We start from the raw sequence: 25,801 nt of genomic DNA, 5'->3' as shown, positions 1-25,801 counted from the left end.
GAGGATGAAGAACTTGTAGGGTTCCAGTTGAGAAACCATACACAATTGTTCCGTTAAAAATGTAGCATGGGCAAAATGGTGACCTCTTATGCTGTGAGTTTCCTGGGTTCTGTGAATCTTAAAGTTACATTTCTTAAGAATTTTTCTTGGTATCACTCATTTCAGAGGCTGTTGACATCAAAGGTTAGACCAGCCTATTGTCCAACCCTAAATTGCTCTTCAAGGGTATTTAAGGATAAGCAATTATTTTTTTCCTGGGAATTTGTACTCTAGAATCTGTACTTCGGTACTTTGGTACCTCAGATGGCAGTGTATGTGACAACTAGTCAACTTTTCACTGTACTTGTGTGAGTACATGTGATAATAAAGCTAATTTGATTCAATAAATTCTTGCTGAGCCGATGACACCCACATCACATGAAAGAATTACGTAAAAAAAGTTTGGTCTTTTTGCACTCTGATGCCAGCAAATTGCTGAGGGAGTTTATGGGGCTGTTACTCACAAGACATTAAATTCAAGCCTTCTCTGATTCTGGTGGATGTCCATGAATTCATGGTTTAGATGGTTATCACTTGGAAGGAGACCAGCTATTCTGATGATCATGTGATGAGGACTGAGTGAAATATGGTCGAGTCAATTATGTTAATTTTTTAGTCTGTCCATTGAGAAACTCCAGTCGTTTGATTAATGCAATATGAATAGATGTTTCCAACAAAACTTTTTATTCTGTTGATAAAATCTTTCATCACAGGCACATTCTTGTCTAGTCACGAAGGGAAGGGAATCATTGCATCTGCAATGTTGGCAGTGATGTATAGGGCGAGTATACAACACTGCAGTGCCGTCAATGATTCCTATGATTGAACAGTCTCCCACAAATGGGAAAAGAATAGGATCAGCTTCTGATAAATTTCCATCACAAAAGATCTGCTTCAAATATGCAGCTCAATTGTTTCAATATCAGAACCTTGTTTGTTGTGGATTCAGTCCTGTTTTCTGCACAACTGATTAACATTTTTGCCAAAATAAACCAGGAGCAGAATTCATGATATAACCCAAGCTTTCTCTGATGGATCCTTATCGCTGAATCAGTTAACGCTGCACAGTCCTAGATTCAAAGCTGGGATCTTCTCTAACCATCTCCTAGATAACTTGGCTGTGAGATTATGGAAGGGAGAGATTATGGGACAAACTTGATGGACCAGCTTATTAATTCCTACCCATAATTTTAAGCACTATATCATGTCATATTTTGGATAATTGTCAATGTCATCAAACTTCATGGAAGGTATCTCTGTGTGAGACTCAGTAAGATTTCTTGCCATATCATCCCAGACCCAGCTCATTAACTACCGACATGCTCCTCAAGCATCCTTTTCATCTGATGCTGGCTGGATCCTGCTACTTGCGGTATCCAGAAGAACTTGCCACTGCTGCCATATTCAGGATTAGGTCAAAATCATTCAAAGGTCATTGTGCACCTGGACAAACGCTGTCAATCTGAAGTTGCCATGCACGGTGACTGTTATTTTCCCCAGACATGGCAGAGCAGGGGATGTTGGCACCTCGCTTTGTGGCTAGGGATCTGGTGGGTGGGGTGGTGCAGAGAAGCACTATCCTCTTACCCCAGGACCAGCAGTGGAAGCCATGACACCAGATTCTGGCAGCCTGGGCCAAGGTTGCTACTGGCTCAGTACGGGGGTCTCTGCCATCCATAGCAGTGGTCCCTGACCTTTTTCGTAATGTGGCACAGTTTGATGTCACAAACAATTCCACGGGCATGCTCACTTTCCTTTCCACATCATCTCAATTTTGCCCTTTGGCCACATGCGTTTAGAATGTTCACATTTTAGAATCAAACAACCAATATCACACTTTTGATTTGATTAATTTTCATGAGCTGTAATTTTGGTTTAGCAATATATTGTTTAAGGTCAAACAATGTTTTACATTGATTTTCATTTACTGTGTAGTAAACTTCACAGTACACTGGTTGAAAGCAACTTGTCTCAAGGAATGCCCAGCAGTGTTGAATTACCTTCCCACAGCTCCAGGGTAAGTACCACCACTCCTCTCTGCTACCACAAACTCTCTATCACTGCAACCAAGGTTCATGTTCTGCAATCCTCACATTTGCATGCAACGGCTACCCTCACTTGCTCTCACCCACCCTAATTCTTGTTGCCACTGACCTTGCATGCCTTCTGCACTGTACACTCATTGGCACGGGACAATTCATCCCTATCCGTCACCTGCACCAGACAAACAGCTGTGCCACCTGCTTTCAACTCACTCAATCGCTCCGTTTCTCTCATTCCAGCAGAAAATAGCACATAATAGAATAGAAAGAGCCCCCTTGAGGAGAGAATCCTGAGCCTGACTGCATCAAGTGGCCAACTGGCCATGTCCAAGCTTCTGCATTGATATTGGAGACTGCCCTGGACTTACTATCCTGGGAACCTCTGAAGGCTGACCTCCTTGATTTGAGTAAGGACTGTTGACAATCATGACAAGAATCCTGGATTTGTGTTTGCATTATACAACAAGACAGAAATAACATGAATGTGGCAGGTCTGGCTGAAGGGCAAAGCACTGATAAACAAGGCAAGACAGGGATATAGTAAGCATCCAGATGAGCTCAAAGTGAGTTTTTTTTTTAAATTCACTCATGGTATTACAGCCGGGGCCAGTATTTATTGCTTGTCCCTGATTGTCCTTGAGAAGGTGGGGGTGAGCTGCCTTTTTGAACCGCTGCGGTTCATATACTGTAGGATGACCCACAATGTCCTTAGGCAGGGAATTCAGGGTTTGACCCAGGTGAAGGAACGATGATTATGTTCCCAAATCAGGACAGTGAGTGGCTCCGAGGAAAACTTGCAGGTGTTGGTGTTTCCATATATCTGCTGCACTTGTCCTTCTACAAAGAGTGGCTGGGGATTTGAAGGTTCTGTGTGAAGATCTTCGGCAAATTTTTGCTGTGCAGCTTGTAAAGAGTACACACTACTGCTAATGAATATCGGTGGTGGAAGGAGTGGATGCTTGGGGATGTGTGCCAATTAAGTGGGCTACTTTGTTCTGGTTGGTGTCAAGCCTCTTGGATCTGGACCCATCCAGGCAAGTGGGGAGTATTCCATCACACTCCTGACTTGTACCTTACAGGTGATGGACAGGCTTTAGGGAGTTTGAAGTAGTATTCCTAGTCTCCGACTCGGTGTTGAGGCTTCTGTGTTTACGTAGCAAGTCCGTTTGAATTCTGGTCAACCTCAGGCTGTCAATAATAGGGGATTCAGTGAAGATAACATCATTGGATGTCAAGGGGCGGTAATTAGAGTGTTTGTTATTGTCTGTCTTTTGTGTGGCACAAATGTTACTTGCCACTTGTCAGCCCAAACCTGAATATTGTCAAGCGAGGTCTAAAAGGGCAAGAGAACATCCCTGAGTTGCAACCTGATAATTCTGAGAGCTGGGTTCCTGGCCCTGTGCACAAAGTGTCCTCGCAGCAGCTTTTCAGTGCTAGCTGCTGGTGCAGCTTTAAAGTGCAGGATTGGAAACGTCCATGAGTTTAAGAAGTGAGCAGGTGTTGGATGCTAGTATCCATGGATATCAGGTGCTTGAAGCTGGAATATGCCCTAAGACATTGTAGTCAGGTTGTCCATTGGCAACACAGAGGAGGAAGCGTGAGCTGGAGTAACTAGGGACCCGCACTGACTTTCATGTCATGAATTATCCATGTCATGAATTATCCATGTCCAGTTTCCTCGTGGATGGTGTGAAGATAGGAAGCTGCATGTTTAGAGGCAAGATTTGCGGTTAATAGAGATTATAGCTTGTCAGCCTCATTAATCGGCATCTCACCACCACCAAACAAGAATTTTGCTTCCATGCCTGAAACTCTGTTTGAAAACAAAGTGAATTGCTCCTGACAGTGAGAAATGCCTTGCCCAAGTTCTTATGTATTTTTTTCCCGATTTCTCACTATGGCCTACGTCTTTCAGGCCTCTACAGGACTTGTCCTATATGTTCTACCTTCTCTGCTGCTCGCCCCCCCACCCCCTTGATCCTCCCTTGTCAACTTCAGAACCTGGAGGCTATGGGTGTATTTTGTTCATGTTCCTAGAATCCACGTGAGTACAATAGTTTAACTAGCATTTGCATCAGGACCTATTAAATAGTTCTAGCTATGAAAAGACTGGAAGGTTTCCCAATGCATCAATTACTTTCATTTAAGCCTGTGATTTATTTTTATGAATTTAATGCTTATTTTACAAAGAACAAAGAAAATTTACAGCCCAGGAACAGGCCCTTTATCCCTCCAAGCCCGAGCCGATCCAAATGTACTGTCTAAGTTTTTATCAAGTACCTTGAGATTTATAGCAATGAAAGCATCTCTTAATAACCAATGGAGGACACATCAAATCCCAGAAGTTATGTGAAGATGGCTTAAGTCAAATTTGTCCCAAAAATATACGTTTTATTACTGAAAGTCATACCACCTAATAACAGCACCAGACTGGTACCAGTCTTGACTTACAAGAATTCTTGTAAGTTGTAATAAATGCAGACAGTTAACACACAGTGAATCTGCAAATATATTTAATGAGAGACCAAAGTCTGATTAAGTCAGAGACAAACTGTCCACTGGTCTTTTGACCTTCTATCAGCTCCCAAGGCCTGCAGCATATTTTAGAAGCTGTTGATATTTACAAAGCATTTTGCTGAGCTATCATTAGATTATGGAAAGTGTGAAGCGAAGCAGAAATCTTGACAGTATGGTGTGAGGACATCAGGAGAAACGTGGCTCCATCATGTTCAATATCTTGACCTGACATAGCTGCAGTGTTACCAATTATATTCAGGTGTGAAATGTTTGCTGTCATTGGCTGCCCATTATGTCCCACTTATTTTATCTAACCCAGAATAGTTTGTTGTTCCAAGTTAGCTAAAGCAGGTGATGACCTCCTCTGCTCAGGTTCTGCAAATACAAAACGAGAATTTTTTGTTTTGTACTTAATTTTACCAACACATTATGAGGGATTCTTTTCACCCACTAGAAAGAGTCATTATAGCAACACCAATCTCTCTGCAGGAAGCATTGTACATGGAAAACTTAACGAACATTTTAAAAAAAAACTCTTGAAATGTGGACATTGTTGGTAAAGTGGATATTTACAGTAAATCTGCAGTTGCTCGAGAGGTTGATTGTGAATTATCATCTTGACCCGCTGCCATTGATACAGTGACTTCATTCATATGTTGCTATTAGGCAGGAGTTCCAAAATCTTGACCCTGCAACAATGTTCAAATGGTCATACATATATGAGTCAGGATCGCGTTTGATCTGGGACGATACCTGAACGCAATGTTCTTTCTATTTGCCCATCAGTCCTGTCCTTCCAGGTTGTGGAGATTATAGAGTTTGCAGATGCAATCAAAGAAGGAAGGTTTTCATGGTTACAAAGTAATATTAGCTAATTGAGGAAGGAGATGAATGAATTGAAGATGAGAACATCTCCTACATGTGATATTGGATCCACACTTGATGTTTTCATTTTGTTCAGTAACTTTATGAGGACCATCAACAGTTACCTGCTTATATCCTGGGCACTTTACAAGGGTCCACAATTCTGATCTATATTTCGGATGGTCCCAGAGGTTCCAGTTTCCGTGACAATGCACTCAGGATTTTATCAAATTTTTCATATCTCTCAGTCTGACTAACATCAGTTACACTGCTGCCCCAGAACAATCTCAAAGCAAATTCAGTCTTGAAAGCCTCTAACAATTCTTCATTGGCGTGAAAATCTGGAAAGAAAGATTAACATTAATTCCTTCATGTGTTTAAATGAAATGTTATATCTGTTAGGGAAATTGCAATACTCAATTCAGTCACTGGACTAAATCACCTCTCTATAATCTCTTCCAGTTCTATAACTCTTTGTGGTCTCTGCAACTGTCCAATTCTTGCCTCTTGCGCATTGCCAGTTTTCCTCACTCCTGTCTTTGTGACCATGTCTTCAGTTGTCTAAGTCTGGAATTCATTCCAGAAACTCTTCTGTCTGTCCAAATCTCTCTCCTCTTTTAAGATTCTTAAAACCTGTCAATTTCATTAAGCTTTTGGCCAATGGTCTGACTATATTCTTATGCAGCTTGATGTCCAATCTTGCTTAATGCTTATATAAATTGCCTGATGTTTTGCTACTTTAAAGGCAGTATATAAATGCAAATTGTAATCACTGTTGATATGGCATCTTTATGGAAATGATAAACACTTCAGAGAGGAGTCTGTGGCTTTGATTAAAAGTAGAGTTCATGGGACAGGCTTTGAAAGTGTGGGGCAGAAGGGTAGAGGTAACAAAGCAAAAAGAGGTTTAGGAAGACTGTCCCAGAGTTAGGAAGAAGGCAAATCGACATTCTGCTACTCACACAAGAACAGCAGAGGAGGTAGGAGCCAACATTTTCTGCTCTTGTTCACCTCTCAGTGGCCTCTATTGGAAGTGCATGTGTGAAATGTACAGGACTTTTATTTCACACTTCCATCAACCTCAGCTTTTATTATGTTAAATATGATGCACCATGTAGTCATGTAGCTTGCTGACATTCATTGATGAGGCCTTGCTTCAATAATGGCAGATGTACAGGTCCGTGACATAAAATCAGACAAATTTTAAGAAATAGGGAACAGCTAAAATTGGTCAGCCCAAAGACGGTCACTGTTAGATAATTTTAATTTGATATTTCTGGCTTGGTCTGTAATTATCAATGTGTTTCTATATTTACAAAACAGATGTGGCTATGTTACTTCAGTCTACACCGAATAAACAGAGCAAGAATTTGCAAGTTCTCGAAGAGAGGTCCAGAGTGTTAGAATGTAATCACAGCTCCTGCTGCAAAGCCCAGAAAATTTTCCTTTGGTCCCACCCTCGCAGGAATGCAACCTATTGACCCAGCGTGACACTTCCACTTCCTGTATTGTATCGTTAAGGCACTGAATGATTATGGGAGATTGGCTTGACAAGGATTATAGGAAAAAAATAGACAGAGGATGCATTGTAATGTCTGGCTGCTAGTAACCATACACAACTCTTAAGACATGGAAGGATACATCCCAGTGGGTATTGGTACATCAAGAGGCTAAAGTCAGACAAGTATTTTTCATCCAACGTGAATATTATCTAAACAAATAAACTAAACGCCAGCCATTCCAAACTTTAAAACCTTTGTATTCCTCCAATTCTGGTTCTTTGCATTTCTACATGTTTTTAAAATTTCCCCGATCTTTCCAAGCTGTGCATCCATTCCCAAGGCCCTCATTCTCTGGAACTCCTTCCTATTCCTCCCTGCCTTCTCTCCTCCTTTAAAATCTATCTGTTTGACAAGCCCGTGGTATGTGCCCTATCTCTTTCTGGGATTCCTTATCATTTGATAAATCCTCTGTAAATTACCTTAGAATATTGTGTACATCAGTAGGAGGTTCTATTAAAATGCAAATTGTTGTGGTGAAGCAGATTTCAAGTCTGTCCAGCATAAAGTCTAATCCATATGATCCACCCACTGAAACCCAACCAGTAGTCTTAGTTCAGATGACCCAATTTAAAATTAATTTGATGTTTACAAGGAACCAGAATATGGTGTCAGGTTTTCATCTGATATGTTGCTTCGAATGTGAACAGTGATCTCCAATTTGCTTGTTTTCCAGATTATCTGAAGCTGGGCTGGTGCTTGTGGCAGATCTGCTGACACTACATTTATGGAATATTGCTGGATTGGTAGGGTCAATGTAGGGGCAGCACAACCTGACCCTGCATTATAAGCACCTCCTTTCCCAGTCCACCTTGAATAATCACAATTACTCCCTACACAATGTGTCTCCCTGTATTTACATTTTTTTTAAAATTTGCTACATCGAGTTGTCCCAAAGCACTTTACAACCAATGGACTACTTTTGAAGTTGTAAGGCAGGAAACACTGACAATTTACAGACAGCAAAGGAAGGTGATGACGTAGTGGTATTGTTGTTATCTGGAGTCCCAGAATAAATCCTACCATGGCAGATGCTGAAGTCTGAACTCAATTTATAAATATGGAATTAAAAGTCAGTCTAATGATGTTTATATGATCATTACTAGCTATCATAGATCACAGACTCCCTACAATGTGGAAACAGGCCATTTAGCCCAACAAATCTGAAGAGTGTCCCACCCAGACCCATTCCCCTGACTAATGCATCTAACTTACACATCCCTGAACACTATGGGCAATTTAGCTTGGCCAATTAACCTAACCTGCACATCTTTGGATTGTGGGAGGAAATCAGAGCACCCAGAGGAAATCCACACAAACAGACAGAATGTGTAAACTCCACACAGACAGTCACCCGAGGTTGGAATTGAACCTGGGTCCTTGGCACTGTGAGGTAGCAATGCAAACCACAGAGTCACCGTGCCATTATAGTAAAAATCAATCTGATTCAATGTCATCTGCGGAAAGAAATCTGTCATCCTTACTTGGTGTGACCTACATATTACTCCAGACCCACTAAATGGAGCTGACTCTTAAGTGTCCCCTGAAATGGCTTCACAAGCCACTCAATTCAAAGGATATAAGGGATGGGCAGTAAATGCCAGTCTAGTCAGCGACACCCATATCCTGAGAACAATTTTAAAAAACACTAGTAAATCTGTTTTAGTGATCTTGGTTGAGGGTAAACTAGCTCTTGCGCAAAATATTGCCTTAGGATATCTTGGGTCTCCTGTGAGGCAAGATAAGACCTCAAAATTTCATCCAAAAGATGGCATCTCCAACAGTGCAGCACTCACAAAACACTGCACGTCATTGGTTTCACAGGTCTTTGGAGTTGGGCTTTAACTTATAATCTTCTAACCAAGAGCTATCTACTGAGTCATGATGTTTGATAAATTGCCACAGAGTTTGAAGCATTGGTAAGAAGCATTGAATTTGATGACTGTTGGATTAAATGCTGTATTGTGAGAAGCTTACCCTTCAGTTTGGCCTCTGCATTGGCTCTAAATATTGCAGCATTCAATGTCACATTACGAGCTGCTTCCAATGTCTTAAACAGCATTGTGCAGCTCTGATCTATATCATCCCATGCTTCCATGACATCAGACACCGACTGGCGCTCCATTAGAGTAATGATGGGCAGAATGTGCGGAACAGTGATATTTTGTAGAGCGAGCTCGACTGCATTTAGAAAAAAAGACACAAAGATAGAAATTCATATACATACAATGCATTGAAAAAGATTTGGCATATGTATAGTGCCTATCACAACCTGCATTTCACAACTGCTGAAATACTTGTGAGATACAGCCCCTGTTGTAATGTAGAAAACATAACTAATTTATGCATAGCAAACTCCTCCTTCAAACAATATAGGAATGATATTCTGTAATAAATATATTAGTTGAACAATAGGTTTGGCAAGGAAGCTGGTTTTTGGTTAGAACCTCCATATTTAATATTCTTGGATTCAAGCATTATCTCTGTTTATTTCTCTCCGATGGTGCCAGCATTTTCTGTTTTTAAGTTAGCTAAGTACATGAGGGAGAAAGACACAGAGTTGAAGTATAGTGGGAGAAGGCTTCTGTGGAGCATCATGCCAACTAGACTAGTTTGGCCTGTGTAAATTATACATAAATTAGCCACAGACTCTGAAAGTATTTAGACTATCAAATAATGAGTTTACTATATGCAGGTAGATGTAATTTACACCTATGATCCTGACTGATAGGTTCTAACTAGCTGATAATGAGACTCTGTCATCTATTCTCAGCTTTCAAAGGCACAGCCCAGTCCTTTTGTTTGCAGGGAAGTTTAGGAGTATCTCCAAATCTGTATAATTACTGAAATACACTGAGACCAATCAGCTGGAGTTAATTTTGAAAAAGGAATCCTATTCTTGTTCTGAAGAAGGCTCACTGGACCCAAAATGTTAACTCTGCTTTCTCTCCACAAATGCTGAGTTTCTCCAGCAATTTCTGCTTATGTTTCTAATTTTGATTGTTTTTTTTTGGATGCATTTTCAGTTTTGAAATGCGAATATATTCCTGGCCTACTAGCTTGGTTAAAGCTCTGCATCATCTGGGTGACTCTGCTCAGGCTCAGAATACCTGCCTTTTCCCTCATTCAAGGATTTAGCAAAGGGTTTGAGCTCCTTCTCAAATTTGATAGCAGAAGCAGTATGATTCCGGCGCAGAGTCCTCCACGTATGCTCAAGACGCACAATCTGACAGGAGAAGGAAAAACACTGTTAGTTGTGCTGTTGTTCAAATTCACCGCCAGTCTCTTTAATCACTCTCAGATTGGGATTTTAATTTCTTTCAGTTAAAGTGCATGGATAGGAATCTTTAAGAGTGAAGAGCCGAGAGTGTGTGTTGCTGGAAAACATAGAACATAGAACAATACAGCACTCCCCTTAAAAGCACAGCAACATCCAAGAGAATTGACATTTCGGGCCGGAGCCCATCTTTAAGAGTGTGACAATGAACTAATGGTATTATCGCTGCACTGTTAATCCAGGTAATATTCTGGGTTCAAATCCCACTAGTGTAGATGGTGGAATTTGAATCCAATAAAAATCTGGAATTGCAAGAAACCATTATTGGAAAAACCTATCTTGTTCCTGAAAGTCCTTTTCACTAATGAAACTGCCATCCTTACCTGGTCTGGCCTATGTGATTCCATGCTCACAGCCATGTGGTTGACACTGAATCGGCAATAAATAGTGACGCCTTCATCCCGTGAATGAATTTTAAGCAAAAGGACACCAGCAAATGCCAATCAGACAATTCATGGGATAGTCAAGTCCCACCCTTCCTGAAGGTTTTGTTCAAGCAGAAGCCTGAATAGCAACAACACTTCAGAGTCACAGGTACAGAAGTCCTGGAGTGGCAAGAAATATTGACTTTTGGCAACAGTGGGGAGAAAGGTAGTCCCTCCAGCTGTGTCCCAGTTACCCCTAACTTGGAGCAGGTAAAGGTCCCACATTCGAGCAGGTTGCCTTCTTTCACCAGTTGGGAAGACCACCAGGAACACTGTTCAGACACTGGGTGAGGCCCTGAACTGGTTACTTAAGGGTCTTTCGTTGTGGCAGGACTGGACAGGACCGGACAGGACCATGGGTCTTCATATCCAGAACTTATCTCCTGAGGAGGCAGGAAGGGGACAGCCTCCCTGGGGTCAATCAGCTGATTAATTGCCCTTCTGCCACTGCCATGAAGGTGAAATCCCACCTATTTTGTGAGCTTAACAGTGCATACATTTATTTCTCATTACTATTGTGGTCGGAAGGAATGCTACTGAGGGCTGTCTATGGTGGTTCAGCAAAAGTCCTAGCCAGATGGAGATGATTGTCAAAAGTCCTGTCAATCACATCTTGAGTCTGCTCTGCTGGAAGGATTGATTATACATGCAAAACTATCCTCCACTGCTTGCAATTTGCTGGAGAGATTACCAAGAGGAGTTGTTGAGTTCTGTTTGCAGCAGTATATATAGAGATTCTTTTTCCTTTTAAATAGATCTGTAAACATTATTGTTTGCTGCGAGTCCTGCCGCAAATCCTGCCCTTTAAATTGATGCAGTGTAGTCGATAGATACTTTTTTCTCTTGGGAAAGTTAGCTCTGGAAAGGCTAAAAGTGGAACAAAATTACAGCTTCCCAATTCTTTAAGTGAATACGTATCCGCTCTGGAGCGAGTGGAAAAATGGAATGCATGAGCAGAAATTTAGATATCAGCTACATAACACTCTGGTCAGAACCACGTACAATTAATTGAAAGCACGTCTCCCACGGTTATATCGACCTTGTGCTGAGTGCAGAGCAGAATCACCACAATGGCACTGGGGCTTAAAGTCAAAATCAGGAGGACAGGTTGCATTAACTTGGCCTGACTTCTCTCAAGTACTCAGAGGGGGATTTGATTCGATATAATGTGGAAATTGGCTGAGTTGAAAAATTTGCAAGGCTGTGTGGAAGGAGTAGGAGTGTGGGACTGATTCGATAGCTCTTAAAAAGGGCTGGCACAAATGGGATGGGGCAAATGGTCTTTTGTGTTGCATGATTCAAGTATTATTCACTTTGATCTCAACATTTATCTCAATAGAAAGCCTGCAAGTGGTTCACAAATACAAACTGAAGGGCAAGAAGCAGACTTGGAAAGATATGAAAGAACAGCAAGTAACTAAACATCAGGAGGTGACAGAGAATACCACCCAAATACCTGGGGCAGCTCCAGTGCTTTCATAATGGCTGAAAGTCCGAAGAGGTCTCCCATGGAGTCTTTGAGCTCAACAGCCAGTTGGATAATTTTATGAAGGACTGCAGATCTTTGTCCAACGCTTCCTGTGCAGCCCAAAATGTCCACAGCAATGCCCAGGGCTATTAAATGATGTCTGAAAAATGGAAAACAACACAAAGGGAATAAAGGGGGCTTAAGCTACTTTTGTGGCCAAGCATATTCTGACAAACGATGATGAATATGCAATCTGAATTTCACACTAACATGAACTCTGTTTCTATCTTTACAGGCTCTACCTGATCAGCTGAGAATCCCGAGCATTTTGTGTTAAAATATGGTTGCAGTTACCTCCTAAACTGGGTTGGATCCACATCAGTCACAATGAATATAGGTGCCTCCCTCTAAGGACACTAATTTTAGTTCAGCACCATTGTAACGGTCAATGCATCTGTAATGTGCAAGCTCTATGGAATCTAATTGAGAATATCCACTGGCTAATGCTCACAGTTGTAGATTCATCAAAATTAATACAGGGGAGTACATTTTGGATTTGGCCTTCTTGTCATGTCCCAGCTCTTTCCTTAACAACGTTTCTACCTTGACCAATCTTTTGATAATCTGTCCTAATATCTCCATATGTGGCTTTGTATCAAACATTGTTTGATTACACTCCTATAAATCACTTTGTTATGTTGTTTCTAGCTGCTAGGCTGTCTGGAGACATCATTCATTTTGTCCCATTGCATCTTGCAATTTTGCGCCCTCAGTCTTGCAGGGGATGTCACTTCTGACAACACCATGCGCATCTTTCTTTTTTGACATTTCATTTTTGGCAAACCAACATAGTATATGAAATCCTCTAGAAGAAATGAACAGGGGACAGTGTTCTGAATGGATATTGGCTGGGACCTTCTAATGTCTCAATATCAAAGGTATGTCAGCAATTTGTTGTCGTTACTGGGTATTACCTCTCCTGGAGGTCCATTCTCAGTTGATGCCCATGGGGTAATGTGATCAGATCCAGCCCTGAGCTCACTCCCATCATCATCTTCTGTTCCAAGGATACGTTGATGATCCGAGCAACCTACAAAAGCAAAACGTCAATATTTTCCTTCGGTTAAAACAACCGGTTTCCCTTGATGACATGGACTCAGTGTTTTAATGGCGTCTTCTAATTCTAGTGGTATTTATTTACTTTATTAGCAACTTCACAAGTAGAAGCTGCGGTTATAGGCAGGCACTGCATCCTGTGGGGCTAATTTGTAGACACCGAGAGCTACCTCAAAGATTCTATGAGGCCTCTTAGAAAGACAAATTGACAGCACGTGTAGGATAGTTGACTGCCTCGGTTTCTGCAGGATGCACTTCCCTTACACAAGTGCCAATTAATTCATAAACTTTGGTACAGTGATCAAGAAGGCAAGTCAGCTGTGAAAATCATGGGAGGGAGCATCACTGTAGAATACCATTTTATCTCCATCTCTCATACACATGACCATACTTTGAGATCAGGGTACTTTTGCAAAAAAACAGACTGATCTTTTTCCCCGGCATAGACTGAAGACTCCAAATAAAATGTATCTAACCTAAATGGACAATGAAGTATTACATATTTGATAGAATTCATAGTCTGCCGCTCAGAAACAGGCTATATAATCCAACTGGTCTATGTGGTGTTAATGCTACACACAAACCTCCTCACACTCTTCAAGATCTCATCCTATCAACATGCCCTAATTTTCCTATCTCCCTCGTATGTATTTACAGTTTCCCCTTAAATGTATCCGCACTACAGCCACATTTACCTCTACTTTTGATTTTTTTATTAATGAGTTCAACATTCTCACCACTTTCCAGGTGAAGAGGTTTCTCTTGCTGGATAGGTTTTATTTCATGGATGTGGGCATCACTGGCAAGGCCAGTAATTATTGACCATTTCTAATTGCTCTTGAGCAGAGTGGTTTGCCTCGCCATTTCAGAGAACAATTAAGAGTCAAGAATATTGCTGTGGGTATGTCATCACGTATAGGCCAGATCAGATAATGAAAGACTATTTCTTTTCATAAAGGGCATTAAGAACCAAACTGGTTTTCACAACAATCATTAATTGTTGTCAAGGTCAACAATACTGTGATATACAATTATACATGTTATTAATTGAATTTACGTGGCAGCATGGTGGCACAGTGGTTAGCACTGCTGCCTCACAGCGCCAGAGACCTGGGTTCAATTCCCACCTTGGGCGACTATCTGTGTGGACATTCTCTCCATGTCTGCGTGGGTTTCCTCTGAGTGCTCCAGTTTCCTCCCACAGTCCAAAAATGTGTGCAGGTTAGGTGAATTGGCCATGCTAAATTGCTCAGTGTTAGGTGTAAGGGAATGGGTCTGGGTGGGTTGCTCTTCGGAGGATCGGTGTGGACTTGTTGGGCCGAAAGGCCTGTTTCCACACTAAGTAATCTAATCTAATCTAAATTCTATGCCACCAGAGCATGAGCTTGGGCCTCCAGAGCACCAGTCCAATGATATTGCCACTATATCATAGTCACTAATAAATCTGTGGCAGACTGTCTTATATTTATGATCCCATATTTTTGGTCGCCTTGACTAATGGAATCATCTTGCATTCATCTAGCCTATCAAAACCCGTAACAATTTCCAAGACCCTCAGCCCTTCATTTCCAGACCAAAAAAAAAATTGTAAAAATAATTCAACCTCTTACTTAAGTAATTGATTCAAGGATATAATGAACAATAAGTCTGAAGATTCTTGCTGTGTTAAGGTACTGAATAGGTTTACATGTAATCAGGTTAAATCACTAAGTTACCTCACAGTCCACTTTCAGAATATGTTGTGCTGTAGTTTGTGGATCATTTTCAGAAAATATTTCTTTGAGGCGTTTAAGCACAGACGGATCGAGAGGTTTGTTGTCAATGGGAAGCAAGATGGAAGTAAAAGTATCAAGTTTAAATGAACTTGTGGTCTCAATTTGAGGCTGTATGAATGACCAGTCCCCATTATCATCTTCATTAGCTTCTTCATGGTGGGTCTTCATTGAAGCTGAATATGCATCTAAATCCAGCAGACCAAAATCGGTGTCTGTCCTGCGAATCCGGCTTTTCAGTCGCTCCATGCTTCGTAACCTCTCCACGTGAGTCTCAATCTGACCAGCCTTAGGAACATGTGGCACTAGCTCACAATAGACACTTCCATCCAAGGCTGGATCCAGTACTGTGTCCGGGATCATGCCAGATGGAATTCGGAGTGGCTTCGGGGGAGCCTTGCAGTGTAACTGCCCATCAGAACCTCTCAGCACCATATTATTCTGAGAGCCAAAGCGTTTTGGGAATACTTTGGGGTTGATTAGTGGGTCACTCCCCGTCCTATACATTAGTGATGAAGGACGCACTGATTTGTATGATCCATTTGCTTGCATAACATCCTTGGGTCCTGTTGCACACAAAGACAATAATCTAACTTAATAAAACAACTCAGTGATGGCCATATCAGTTATTTGCTCCCCTCTCCCCTTTTTGTGGGCCTCCTATTAAGTGGACAAATACCAGGTCTCCTGTGCTGCTGTAAACTGGCAATGTGGAGACGTTTAGGTTGTCTTGGACCCAACTTACCAGATTTGTCTACTCCACAATTCCTCACATGAAATCATTTTTCTTGAATTTAGCCTTCAAAATGCTGACTGAGAAAGGCTGCAAGGTTTTTATAGAATGATGCATTCAGCTCTGCTTACTGGCACTTTGAAGAGATGTCAGTCCATTGCTCTTTCCCCGTGCAATTTCTTTCCCTTCCAATATTTATTAAATCAGCTTGTGAAATTTACTATTGAACTGTTTCCATTACTATTTCAGGCAGGGTTTCTATATCGCAGCAACTCACTATTTAAAAAATAACCTTTTCTCATGTTGCTTCTTTTTGACAATCAATCACCTCAAATCTGTGTCATCTGGCTGCTGATCCTTCTGTCATTGGAAATAATTTCTTCTTTATTCTATCAAAGCCAATTTATAATTATGAATACCTCTATCAAATCTGATTTGGAGATGCCAGTGTCGGACTGGGGTGTACAAAGTTAAACGTCACACAACACCAGGTTATAGTCCAACAGGTTTAATTGGAAGCACTAGCTTTCGGAGTGCTCACAATGACCTGATGAAGGAGCATCGCTCCGAAAGCTAGTGTTTCCAATTAAACCTGTTAAACTATAATCTGGTGTTGTGTGATCTTTAACTCTATCAAATCTACTTTTGCCTGTTTGATCAGCACTAAGTAAGGTTGGTGGTCATGTTTTAATCCCCTTGTTCTCCTCACATTATCCACTTAGCAGTGGCCCTTCTTGGTCAGAAATGTCTGGATTGGTGTCTCACTGGATGTCATTACACAAGATTGGCTGACCCTCCAGCGCAAAATACCAGAGTTGCCACCCTTTCTTGAGATATTTTTTTTTCTTCTTGTTTTTTTATTTTAACCCCCACACTACCACCTAAGTGCGGTAGTGCTTATTTTTTTTTTTCCCCAGCACCCATGGTGTGTGTGTGCAGGTGTGAGACACAATGAATTTCTTGAGATATTAAGCAGAGGTACCATAAATTTTTCAGATGAAAGTTATAAACTGGATTGGGAAGATAACAGGTTTGATGTTGAGAATAGACAATATAAAAATAACTCAAACTAATAACATGTTCAGAACAGGAGGAAGCCATTCGATCCTTTGAGCCTGTTCTGAACCTCTGGGCCAGCTCCTGAGGTGTATCATAGCATATCAGAACCAGTTGATTAGAAAGAATTTACAAAGACAGAATAGGTTTGTAGATAAACGCCCTTCATTCCGGTATGATTTGATTCACGGTTGAAAGAGGATAGAGTTCAGAATAGAAGATATGACAGACTAGAATTATCTTACAGTTAAAATATTTTATCTGAGGTGAGGCGAGAAATATTCAGTCAAAATGAGAATATACAAGTTATGCAAGAGTCCAGGTTTAAAAACAGCCTCACCTCCTGAAAGATAGCTGTCAGACTGGGCAGACTGCAATGGCTTTTTATCATTCCCGTAGTCCAGAATATTTGGATGACTGCCACTCTTGTCCTTATTCCTACAATTAAAAACATGAGTGAACATGAGGATTGGTACTCTATACCTGATGAAGGGCTTTTGCCCGAAACGTCGATTTTCCTGATCCTCGGATGCTGCCTGACCTGCTGTGCTTTTCCAGCACCACTCTGATCTAAACTCTGGTTTTCAGTATCTGCAGTCCTCACTTTTGCCTACAGGATTGGTATGGTTAGTGATTGTTAGGTCGCCCCCACCCCACCTGTATCTAAGAATGTCATCTTATTAATAATACTGTAATGTTAGTCAATCCATCAGGTGGAATGCTAAATTCTATTGTAAATTAAAGTAAGACTTGCATTTATAGCACACTTCCCATGATCTCATGTTTCCAACGTGTTTTACAATCAAAGTAGTCCTTTTGATGGAGAGCAGTCACGATTGTAAAGTAGAAAATATTGCTTGTGCAAGAGTTTTCAATAGTTTCACATGACTAAATTTACCTCTACATTTCAACAAACTCTGTAGTAATAGAGTTTAGAATAGACCGCGAGTCATGAACTAGGCCTGGAGCATGAAGTAGCCAAACTGAGTGCTCTCCTCCCCCAACATTTTGGCAACGCTCACTGGCGGATTTCTCTCTTCCTAATCCAGAAATGCCAAGGAATACCCCACCCCTGTCCCTGCTGGAATCAGCAAAATGATAATAACAACAACTGTACTTATAAAAGACCTTTAACATTATACAACATCCAAGGCACTTCATAGTAGGTTTTACAAACAAAACTAGGCACCAACCCACATAAAGACATACTTGGACAGGTAACTGAAAGCTTGATTAAACAGTCAGACTTTAAGGAGCATCTTATAAGAAGAAACTAATAATATGGAGGAGAGATGGGGGGGGAAAATGAGTTCCAGAGCTCAATACCTAAGTTGCAGAAGTCACAGCTGCCAATAGTGAAGTGATTAAAGTTGGTAAACTGGAAGAGACAGAGTTGAAGTGGCATAGAGATCACAGAATGTAATGGGGCATGAAGAAGTTAAAGAGATCTGGAGAGACATGGCCAGACAGGGTTCTGAAAACCAAGAATAGGAATTTTAAAATTTGGGTGTAGCCGGAGCAACAGGCAGTGTAGACCAATGAGCACAGGACTGACAAACGGAACTTTGTGATTCAGGCAGGAAAGTTTTGGAAAAGCTGATGTTTATGCGGGTTGGTAGATGAGCAGCTGCCCAGGAGAGCACTGGAATAGTCATGTCCAGACATAACAATGACAAAAATCACGAATTGAATCTGTAATCTTCTTATCTATATAGCTTCTTCTAAGCCTTGCACTAAGCCATTAAAGCTAAGTACATGTTTGTAGCTCTGGTTGGTAGTACATAGACTAAGTACCTTAAAAGATTTCCATCCGTTGTAAGCTGGTCCAAAGACACTCCTTCAGACAGATTTAAGCTGAATCTCTTATTCTGATCTGGGTTTTTGGTTGTCACTTCATGGTCATGTTTTCTTTGATCTGATGCTCCTCTGTATTTTTCCTCAATGCACCTCAAGGGGACAATGCGATTTATTGGATGAAAGATTATCGCTCCACTGTCCTCTGAAATTGGCTTGCGGTTTCCTACGTAAAACCGCACCAGTGCTGGGAGGTTATCAAATCTCTCCTGTTCAAACTGGAAGAGCACACGGGTGTAGGACTCCTTACGCCGGAGGACCACGCGAATGATCTTGAAATGGAGAGGCTCGTGCTTCCAGATGCAGCTCAACACATAGTCTCCAGGGCTGGAGTGAGATTCTCGAATGAGGAAGTCTCCATCCCTTTCCATTAGTGTCTCTGCTACCTACATTATTAAAAGGAGAACATCAGTGTTCATCTAGTACACAACAACTGTTGCTAATCAAATTCTTGCCCTTTTGAACATTTTTTTATCTTTTGAGTCACAGGATTTTGGCACAGTATTGGACCGCTATCCCATTTCAACATGAAATGATACCTGCTTAATCCTGCAAAAGGACTAGATATATTGCTTGCCCTGAAACAGTCAAGGAGGCTAGCTAAATGGGATTCCTTGCAAAACTCCTGAGTGGCATCAACAGAATAACAAGTTCTGAAAGTGGGTACTGGGTCACTACCTGCATTAAAACCTTACAGTGGAACTCCCATATGGGATCTCCTAGCAGACCTCTACTCTGATCTCCAAACTTTGACTCCAGAATGCTTCCTATTTACAATCCCCTGATAACTCAAACAGGCTAATGATGTCAACTCTACCACGTGAAGCCTATTACAAAGTTGTGATTGAATTCCCTTGTCAAATATTGCTATTCGATTACCCTCCCTGTACTTAAAAACCTGCTCACCTTTTCTATTTCTCAGGTCATTTTCCCCTTTGTCTTGATAATATGAAACACAAACTACTGATTTTTAATTTTACTGTCCAATTTAATACCATGAAACTGTGTGTTCATTTATCTTTTCTTTCAACTGGACGCTATCCCCTTTCAACTTTGTACACATGTATCCATGTATGTATAAAGACTTAACACTGAGTCTTTGTTAATTTTCCTCAGGTGTAAGCAGTTAATAAAACTAACTTTTTAAACTTAAGATAATCTTGTGATTGGCTCCTTACTGCTACAGTAGAAATTAGCTAGCTACATTTTAACTTGAAAGAGTTATACCTTGTGCTAAAAAGAACACACAAAATAAACTTTGCTGCGATCAACAAAAACACAGCCAATTCACCCCAACTCAAGTGGTTGTAATATGTTCTTCCTTTGGCTGAATATGCCACCTTGTTATCGCTCTGAAGCTTTCTCTCTTGTCTTAGGAAGACTTTATAAACAAAAGTTGTTGATTGAATAGGTTGAGGACCATAACACAAGGCTGTTCATAAAAGATCACTAAATGGACATTCCCTGAGACAGGACCAGGTTAACCAATATGGAAAATTGAAGTGTCATACTTGAGCCTTACTAGTCCATCTTTGAGTCTGAGATCATGGCTGTGGAAGGAGTGACTCCACAACTAACTTGTACCATGCCAAAGATGGGAGGATAATAATGAGTGAACAAATGTTCCTTTCTCTGGAACAAACGGGGGGAAAAAAAAGACCATCTTCCTTCAAATATATTTTATTTCAAATAATACTTTTCAGCTGGCCAATTATTGAAACACTGAAGCTTTAACATCACAGTTTACAGATTATAGAGTGAAATGGCCAGAGATGTCTAACCTGCCGTGGAATAGGACCATGAAACCAAGCATGGCTGCGAAGATCATCAGTGCTCAGTTTTAATTCCTCCTCCAGCTCCTTCATCAATGGATCTTTTTCCGAACTCATTATGAGTAGATCAGTAACTAACTGAAAAGAACAGATTAATTAGGTTAGTGTCAAGTGTTTCTTACACTATTGCGCACAGTAGACTCCCTACCCCGAACCAGGATGCCAGGGTTCAATTCCGACCTGCTCCAGCGATGCAACCTTTGAACAGATTAATGAGGCAAATTGTTTAAATAAAATTAAAAATTCCCAGCTGCCTGAATTTAAGTTTGATTTATTGTTGTCACATGTACCACAATACAGTGAAAAGTATTGTGTTGCATGGTATACAGGCAGCTGGTAACATATAAAGTAAATCATGGTGGCAGAACACAGTGTCGCAGCATCAGAGAAGGTGCAGAGACAGAGATAAGAATGAATATTTGAGAGGTCTGTTCAAAAACCTGATACAATTGAATTGTTGAGAAAGTGAAGACTGCAGATGCTGGAGAACAGAGTCAAAACATGAGGTGCTGAAAAAGCACAGCAGGTCAGGCAGCATCCGAGGAGCTGGAGAGTTGACATTTCGGGCATAAACTCTTCATCAGGCCTGATGGAGGGCTTATGCTCAAAACATCAACTCTCCTGCTCCTCGGATGCTTTCTGCCCGGCTGTGCGTTTCCAGTACCACACTTTTTGACTACAATTGAATTGTGTTGAACGAAAGGTAGCTTTGTGATAGCAGTCTCTCACTGATGAATCAGAAAGTTAAGAGTTAAAATCCAATGCTAGAGTCTTGAGGACAAAATTTCAGCTGTACTGCCAGTGCAGGACTGGCAGAGCACTACATTAGTAAAAAGTGCAATTATTTGAATGAGATGTTAAACCATAGTCCCAAATGCCCCCTTAATCGAACCCAGAAATCCTTGAAATTAATTGAAAAAGAGCAGGGATGATCATCCTCGTGCCTTGGCCAGTATTCATGTCTCAAACAATATCACTAAAACATCTTATCTGGTTGCTAAGTCTATACTGTTTGTGGAATCCAACTGTGCATAAATTGGTTGCTGTGCTTGCTATTTTGTAACACCAACTATACCTCAAAACATGCTTCATTGATTGTAAACCATTTGGGACATCCCACGGATGTGAAGGGCTCTCTAATAAATAGAATCAGGCAAAGATTTAATATTTATTCTACACCACCCTTTTTAGGGACACAATTATATCTCAGAACCTATACGTAAAACTCCAGTAAAATACATTGGTTCTTCAGTAAGCTGTTGAGACACAATGACTCCTTGGAGTGCACCCCTGCTAAATTATAAATAGTAATTAGACAGTTTCCGGTACTTATATTCAGGCCTACCATTTTGTTAAAATTACTGAAGGAGAACAAAACATTGTCTTGTGCAAGACAATACCAACAGAACACTCAACAGAGGGTGTGTTTATTCAGTATTTGTTTTAACCACCTGACTCATGTGTGACTTTGCCATTTTCTCAACTAAATTCAGTCTCTCGCACAGAATAGTATGACATACCCCATCAGTAACCCTGGAGCCCCATCTGATGCTCAGCAGTCTGGATGACAGGACAATGACACAGGCAATATTTGCATCACTATTCTCAATAGCGTCAGTGAAACCTATGCATACTACATTTCCATGGCTGTCCTCAGCCAGCAGCCTCCAGATGAAACTCCCTACCATCCCAAAAATGACAACATAACTCCTTTATATGACAAGGCACAGTTGGCAAGTGGACAAACAAGTCATCTGCAATAAATTCATTTACAAAATATAAAATAACCACTGACTCAAACAACTGTAAAAGAAACGACAGGATATTCAAAAATTAAATAGCCATTCATACAAAATTCTCTAATATAGAAAAATTTACATTTTCCACATGACTGCACGTGGGACTGAACACGTTATTACTGGTTTGTACAAGTTTGTCATAACCTCTCCTCCCTGTAACAGAATAAAACCTTACAGTATCTTCATCAACCACATTCCAAACATTTTCCACATAAGATCTCAGTCTGAAGTGCTATTCTTTATTTTATTGATATCATAACCTACCTTTTCAGCTCATTGCTTCTCTTCTGACCCATTACTCATGAGAGAGAATCATTTACTTTGGTTCACTGTTGCAAAGAACACCTCAATTTAGCCCAAGGGTGCTGCACCTCTAGATGAAACTATTTGCTTGAAAGGTACAAGAGTTCTATAGAGAACTGGGGATAAAGGCTAACTGACAAAGGAGGTGCTACCTCAATGACATAACAATGCCACTCATTTTCTGACAAGACTGCAAATCAAACAAAGTGACCTAATGTGTTTCTCTTGAGTTTGCTGAATTCATGAGAGGATTGACAAATACAAGCAGAGCACCCCTTCAAAATATGGAATAATCCAGTGAACTACTCCACCCTTTGCACACTTGACAGCAAATCTGGGAAACTTTATTGCTTATCATTCAGGCCTGTAATTGGTGAGACTATCTGATGTGTACTTACCTTCTTTCACAGCTGTGCAATCCAGGGTTGCCAGCCCGATAGTATTGGCTTGAGGTCTCCAGGTACAAGACACTAATCTTCAGATTACTGCTATGAGCAACGTACATGGAGTAACAAACATAGTAGGGCCATTAAAGTAACAATTGTGTATACATTTCATTCTCTTTGAACACTGTCCCTGTAAAAATAAGAGGGAAGTATATTTTTAAAAAGGCTGTTTTAACAGCAAGATGCTCGGATCGAGGAGGTCATATAATAAAGTTTCCAAGAGTTGACAACCCTAGTGGAAGATGGTGAATCTTAGAATTTGTTTCACCCCCCCACACGCCCACCACCCCACTCCCCTGCCCCCAGGTGTTGTTCTTGTCTCTTACTGCTATTTCGTTAGTACGCAACTTCTGCTAAATGGTCAGTTTTTAAAAAAAATCTCAGTGTATTGGCCAACACTTGTTGACAGTTCCCCATGGAGAAGGTAGTTGGTGAGCTGCAGTTCTTGGGTGCAAGTACATCCACAGTGTTGTTAGGAAAAGAGTTCCAGGAGTTTAATACAGTGACAGTGAAGGACTAGCAATATAGTTCTAAGTCAGGACACTGTATAGCTTTGAGGGTAACTTGCAGATGGTGGTGTTACCATGCATCTGCTGCCTTTGCCCTTCTAGGTATCAAGGTCATGGGTTTGAAAGGTGTTGTTGAAGCAGTATTGGTGAGTTGCTGCAGTGCATCACTTGGATAGTACACACTACTGCCACTCTGTGTTACCAGTAAGGGGAGCGAATATTACATTTAATATAATGATGGCTGATTTTCTGCTTCAGCACAACTTTATCATTCACTTTCCCATATCCCTTTTTTCACCCTGGTAGACCAAAAAATAATTTCAAATATATACCAAATAGAGCACCCACAGTCCTGTAGGGTAGAGAATTTCAACACTCTGAGTAAGTACATTTTTCCTCACCCCTTTCCTAAATAATTGTCCCTTTATCCTGTGACTCCACATTCTAGACACCCCAGGCAAGGGAAACAACCTCTCAATGTCTCCCTTGTCATGCCCCTTCAGAATCTTATATGTTTTAGTAACGTTACCTCTGATTCTTCTAAACTCCAGAGAGTGTAGGCCCAATTTATTTAGCCGCTAACAACACTTTCATTCCAGGAAGCATATGAATGAACCTTTCCTGTACAATTTCCAAATCAAGTTACATCCTTCTTAAAAGAGACCAAAATGCACACAGTGCTCTGGCTGTGAGTTCACATCAATACAACTGTAGCAAAATTTCCATTTTCTTGTGTCCAAATCCCCGTGGAATAAAGGCCAACACTTCAGTTACCTTTCTAATTGTTGGATGTACTATATATTAACTGTGTTGTGAACTGCATACCAAGTTTCTCAACCATTTGAATCAGCACAAGCCTGTACAATCCTACGCTCAACTGACACACAACCTGATTCAACACAAGATAATATGTACTGGAGTTTATTTTTAAAGGGATATAATTGAAAAGCTGAGAAACTACATTAAACTACAGTAGTATAAAATCTTGGTTAGACTACACAGAGTAATTCTGCTCTCTACATTATTAAAAAAGATATAAAAGCATTACGGAAAGTATACAAAAGATTCACAATTATGTTCCAGAATGGAGAGGTTATGTCCATTGGACCATAGGAAATAGGAACAGGAATAGGCTTTGGCTTCTTGAGCCTGCTCTGCCATTCAATATGATCATAGGCATCCTGCATTCCACACATCCATTTTTCTGTATTTTCACTGTGTTCCCCAATTGATTAAGAATCTATCTCAGTCGTAAATATACACAAGGACGGTGACCCCAGATCTCTCTGACAAGGATTTCCAAAGTCCCATAACCCTCTGAGAGAAGAAATTCCTCCTCATCTCAGTGCACTGATCAATAAAGGCAAGCTTACCAAATTCCTCCGTCACTATCTTATCTATCTGTGACTCTACTTTCAAGGAACTATGAACATGCACTCCAAGGTCTCAATATTCAGTAACACTTCCCAGGAGCTTGCCATTAAGTACTGCCCTGATCTGCCTTTCCAAAATGCAGCACCTCACATCTGCCACTTCTTGGCCCATCTGATCAAGATCCCATTGTACGCTGAGGTAACCTTCTTCATTGTCCATTACACTTCCAATTTTGGTGTCATCTGCAAACTTACTAACTATACCTCCTATACTCACATCCAAATTATTTATATAAATGATGATTATCAGTGGACCCGGACCAGTCCTTGTGGCACCTCACTGCTCACAGGCCTCCAGTATGAAAAGCAGCCCTCCACCACCAGCCTCTGTCTTCTACCTTTGAGCCAGTTCTGTATCCAAGTACTTAGTTCTCCCTGTATTCCATGTGATCTGTGTGTGTGTGTGTGTGTAGTGCAATGGTGATCACCTGTAATGTGACATGAACCCAAGGTCCCGGTTGAGGCCGTCCCTATGGGTACCGATAGGGACGGCCTCAACCGGGACCTTGGGTTCATGTCACATTACAGGTGATCACCATTGCACTACACACACACACACACACAGATCACATGGAATACAGGGAGAACTAAGTACTTGGATACAGAACTGGCTCAAAGGTAGAAGACAGAGGCTGGTGGTGGAGGGCTGCTTTTCATACTGGAGGCCTGTGAGCAGTGAGGTGCCACAAGGACTGGT

The 25,801-nt window shown here is 40.9% G+C and overlaps 1 protein-coding gene across 4 annotated transcripts in view; it reads right to left on the bottom strand.

Moving 5' to 3' along the window:
• Positions 1–4,577: 4,577 nt before the first annotated feature.
• Positions 4,578–25,801, bottom strand: part of LOC122552253 (breast cancer anti-estrogen resistance protein 3 homolog) — a 42,658-nt gene continuing 21,434 nt past the window's right edge. For 2 of the 4 annotated variants that reach the window (XM_043694938.1, XM_043694940.1), the window contains exons 2-10: positions 20,564–20,692; positions 18,723–19,168; positions 17,269–17,366; positions 15,083–15,705; positions 13,226–13,341; positions 12,240–12,411; positions 10,136–10,247; positions 8,999–9,202; positions 4,578–5,803 (exon numbers count right to left, since the gene is read on the bottom strand). In XM_043694938.1, coding sequence (XP_043550873.1) covers positions 5,631–5,803; positions 8,999–9,202; positions 10,136–10,247; positions 12,240–12,411; positions 13,226–13,341; positions 15,083–15,705; positions 17,269–17,366; positions 18,723–19,168; positions 20,564–20,692 — 2,073 coding nt within the window. In that variant the 3' untranslated portion in view covers positions 4,578–5,630. Of the gene's footprint in view, positions 5,804–8,998; positions 9,203–10,135; positions 10,248–12,239; positions 12,412–13,225; positions 13,342–15,082; positions 15,706–17,268; positions 17,367–18,722; positions 19,169–20,563; positions 20,693–22,588; positions 22,613–22,677; positions 22,776–25,801 lie in introns of those variants that run through there. The other 2 variants (XM_043694939.1, XM_043694941.1) reach the window with 2 other exon arrangements.

This window comes from Chiloscyllium plagiosum, chromosome 8 (assembly GCF_004010195.1).
Source record: "Chiloscyllium plagiosum isolate BGI_BamShark_2017 chromosome 8, ASM401019v2, whole genome shotgun sequence".
Classification (NCBI taxonomy): Eukaryota; Metazoa; Chordata; class Chondrichthyes; order Orectolobiformes; family Hemiscylliidae; genus Chiloscyllium; species Chiloscyllium plagiosum.
The sequence above is the reverse complement of the archived record's forward strand: the minus strand, read 5'-3'. Positions and strand labels throughout refer to the sequence as shown.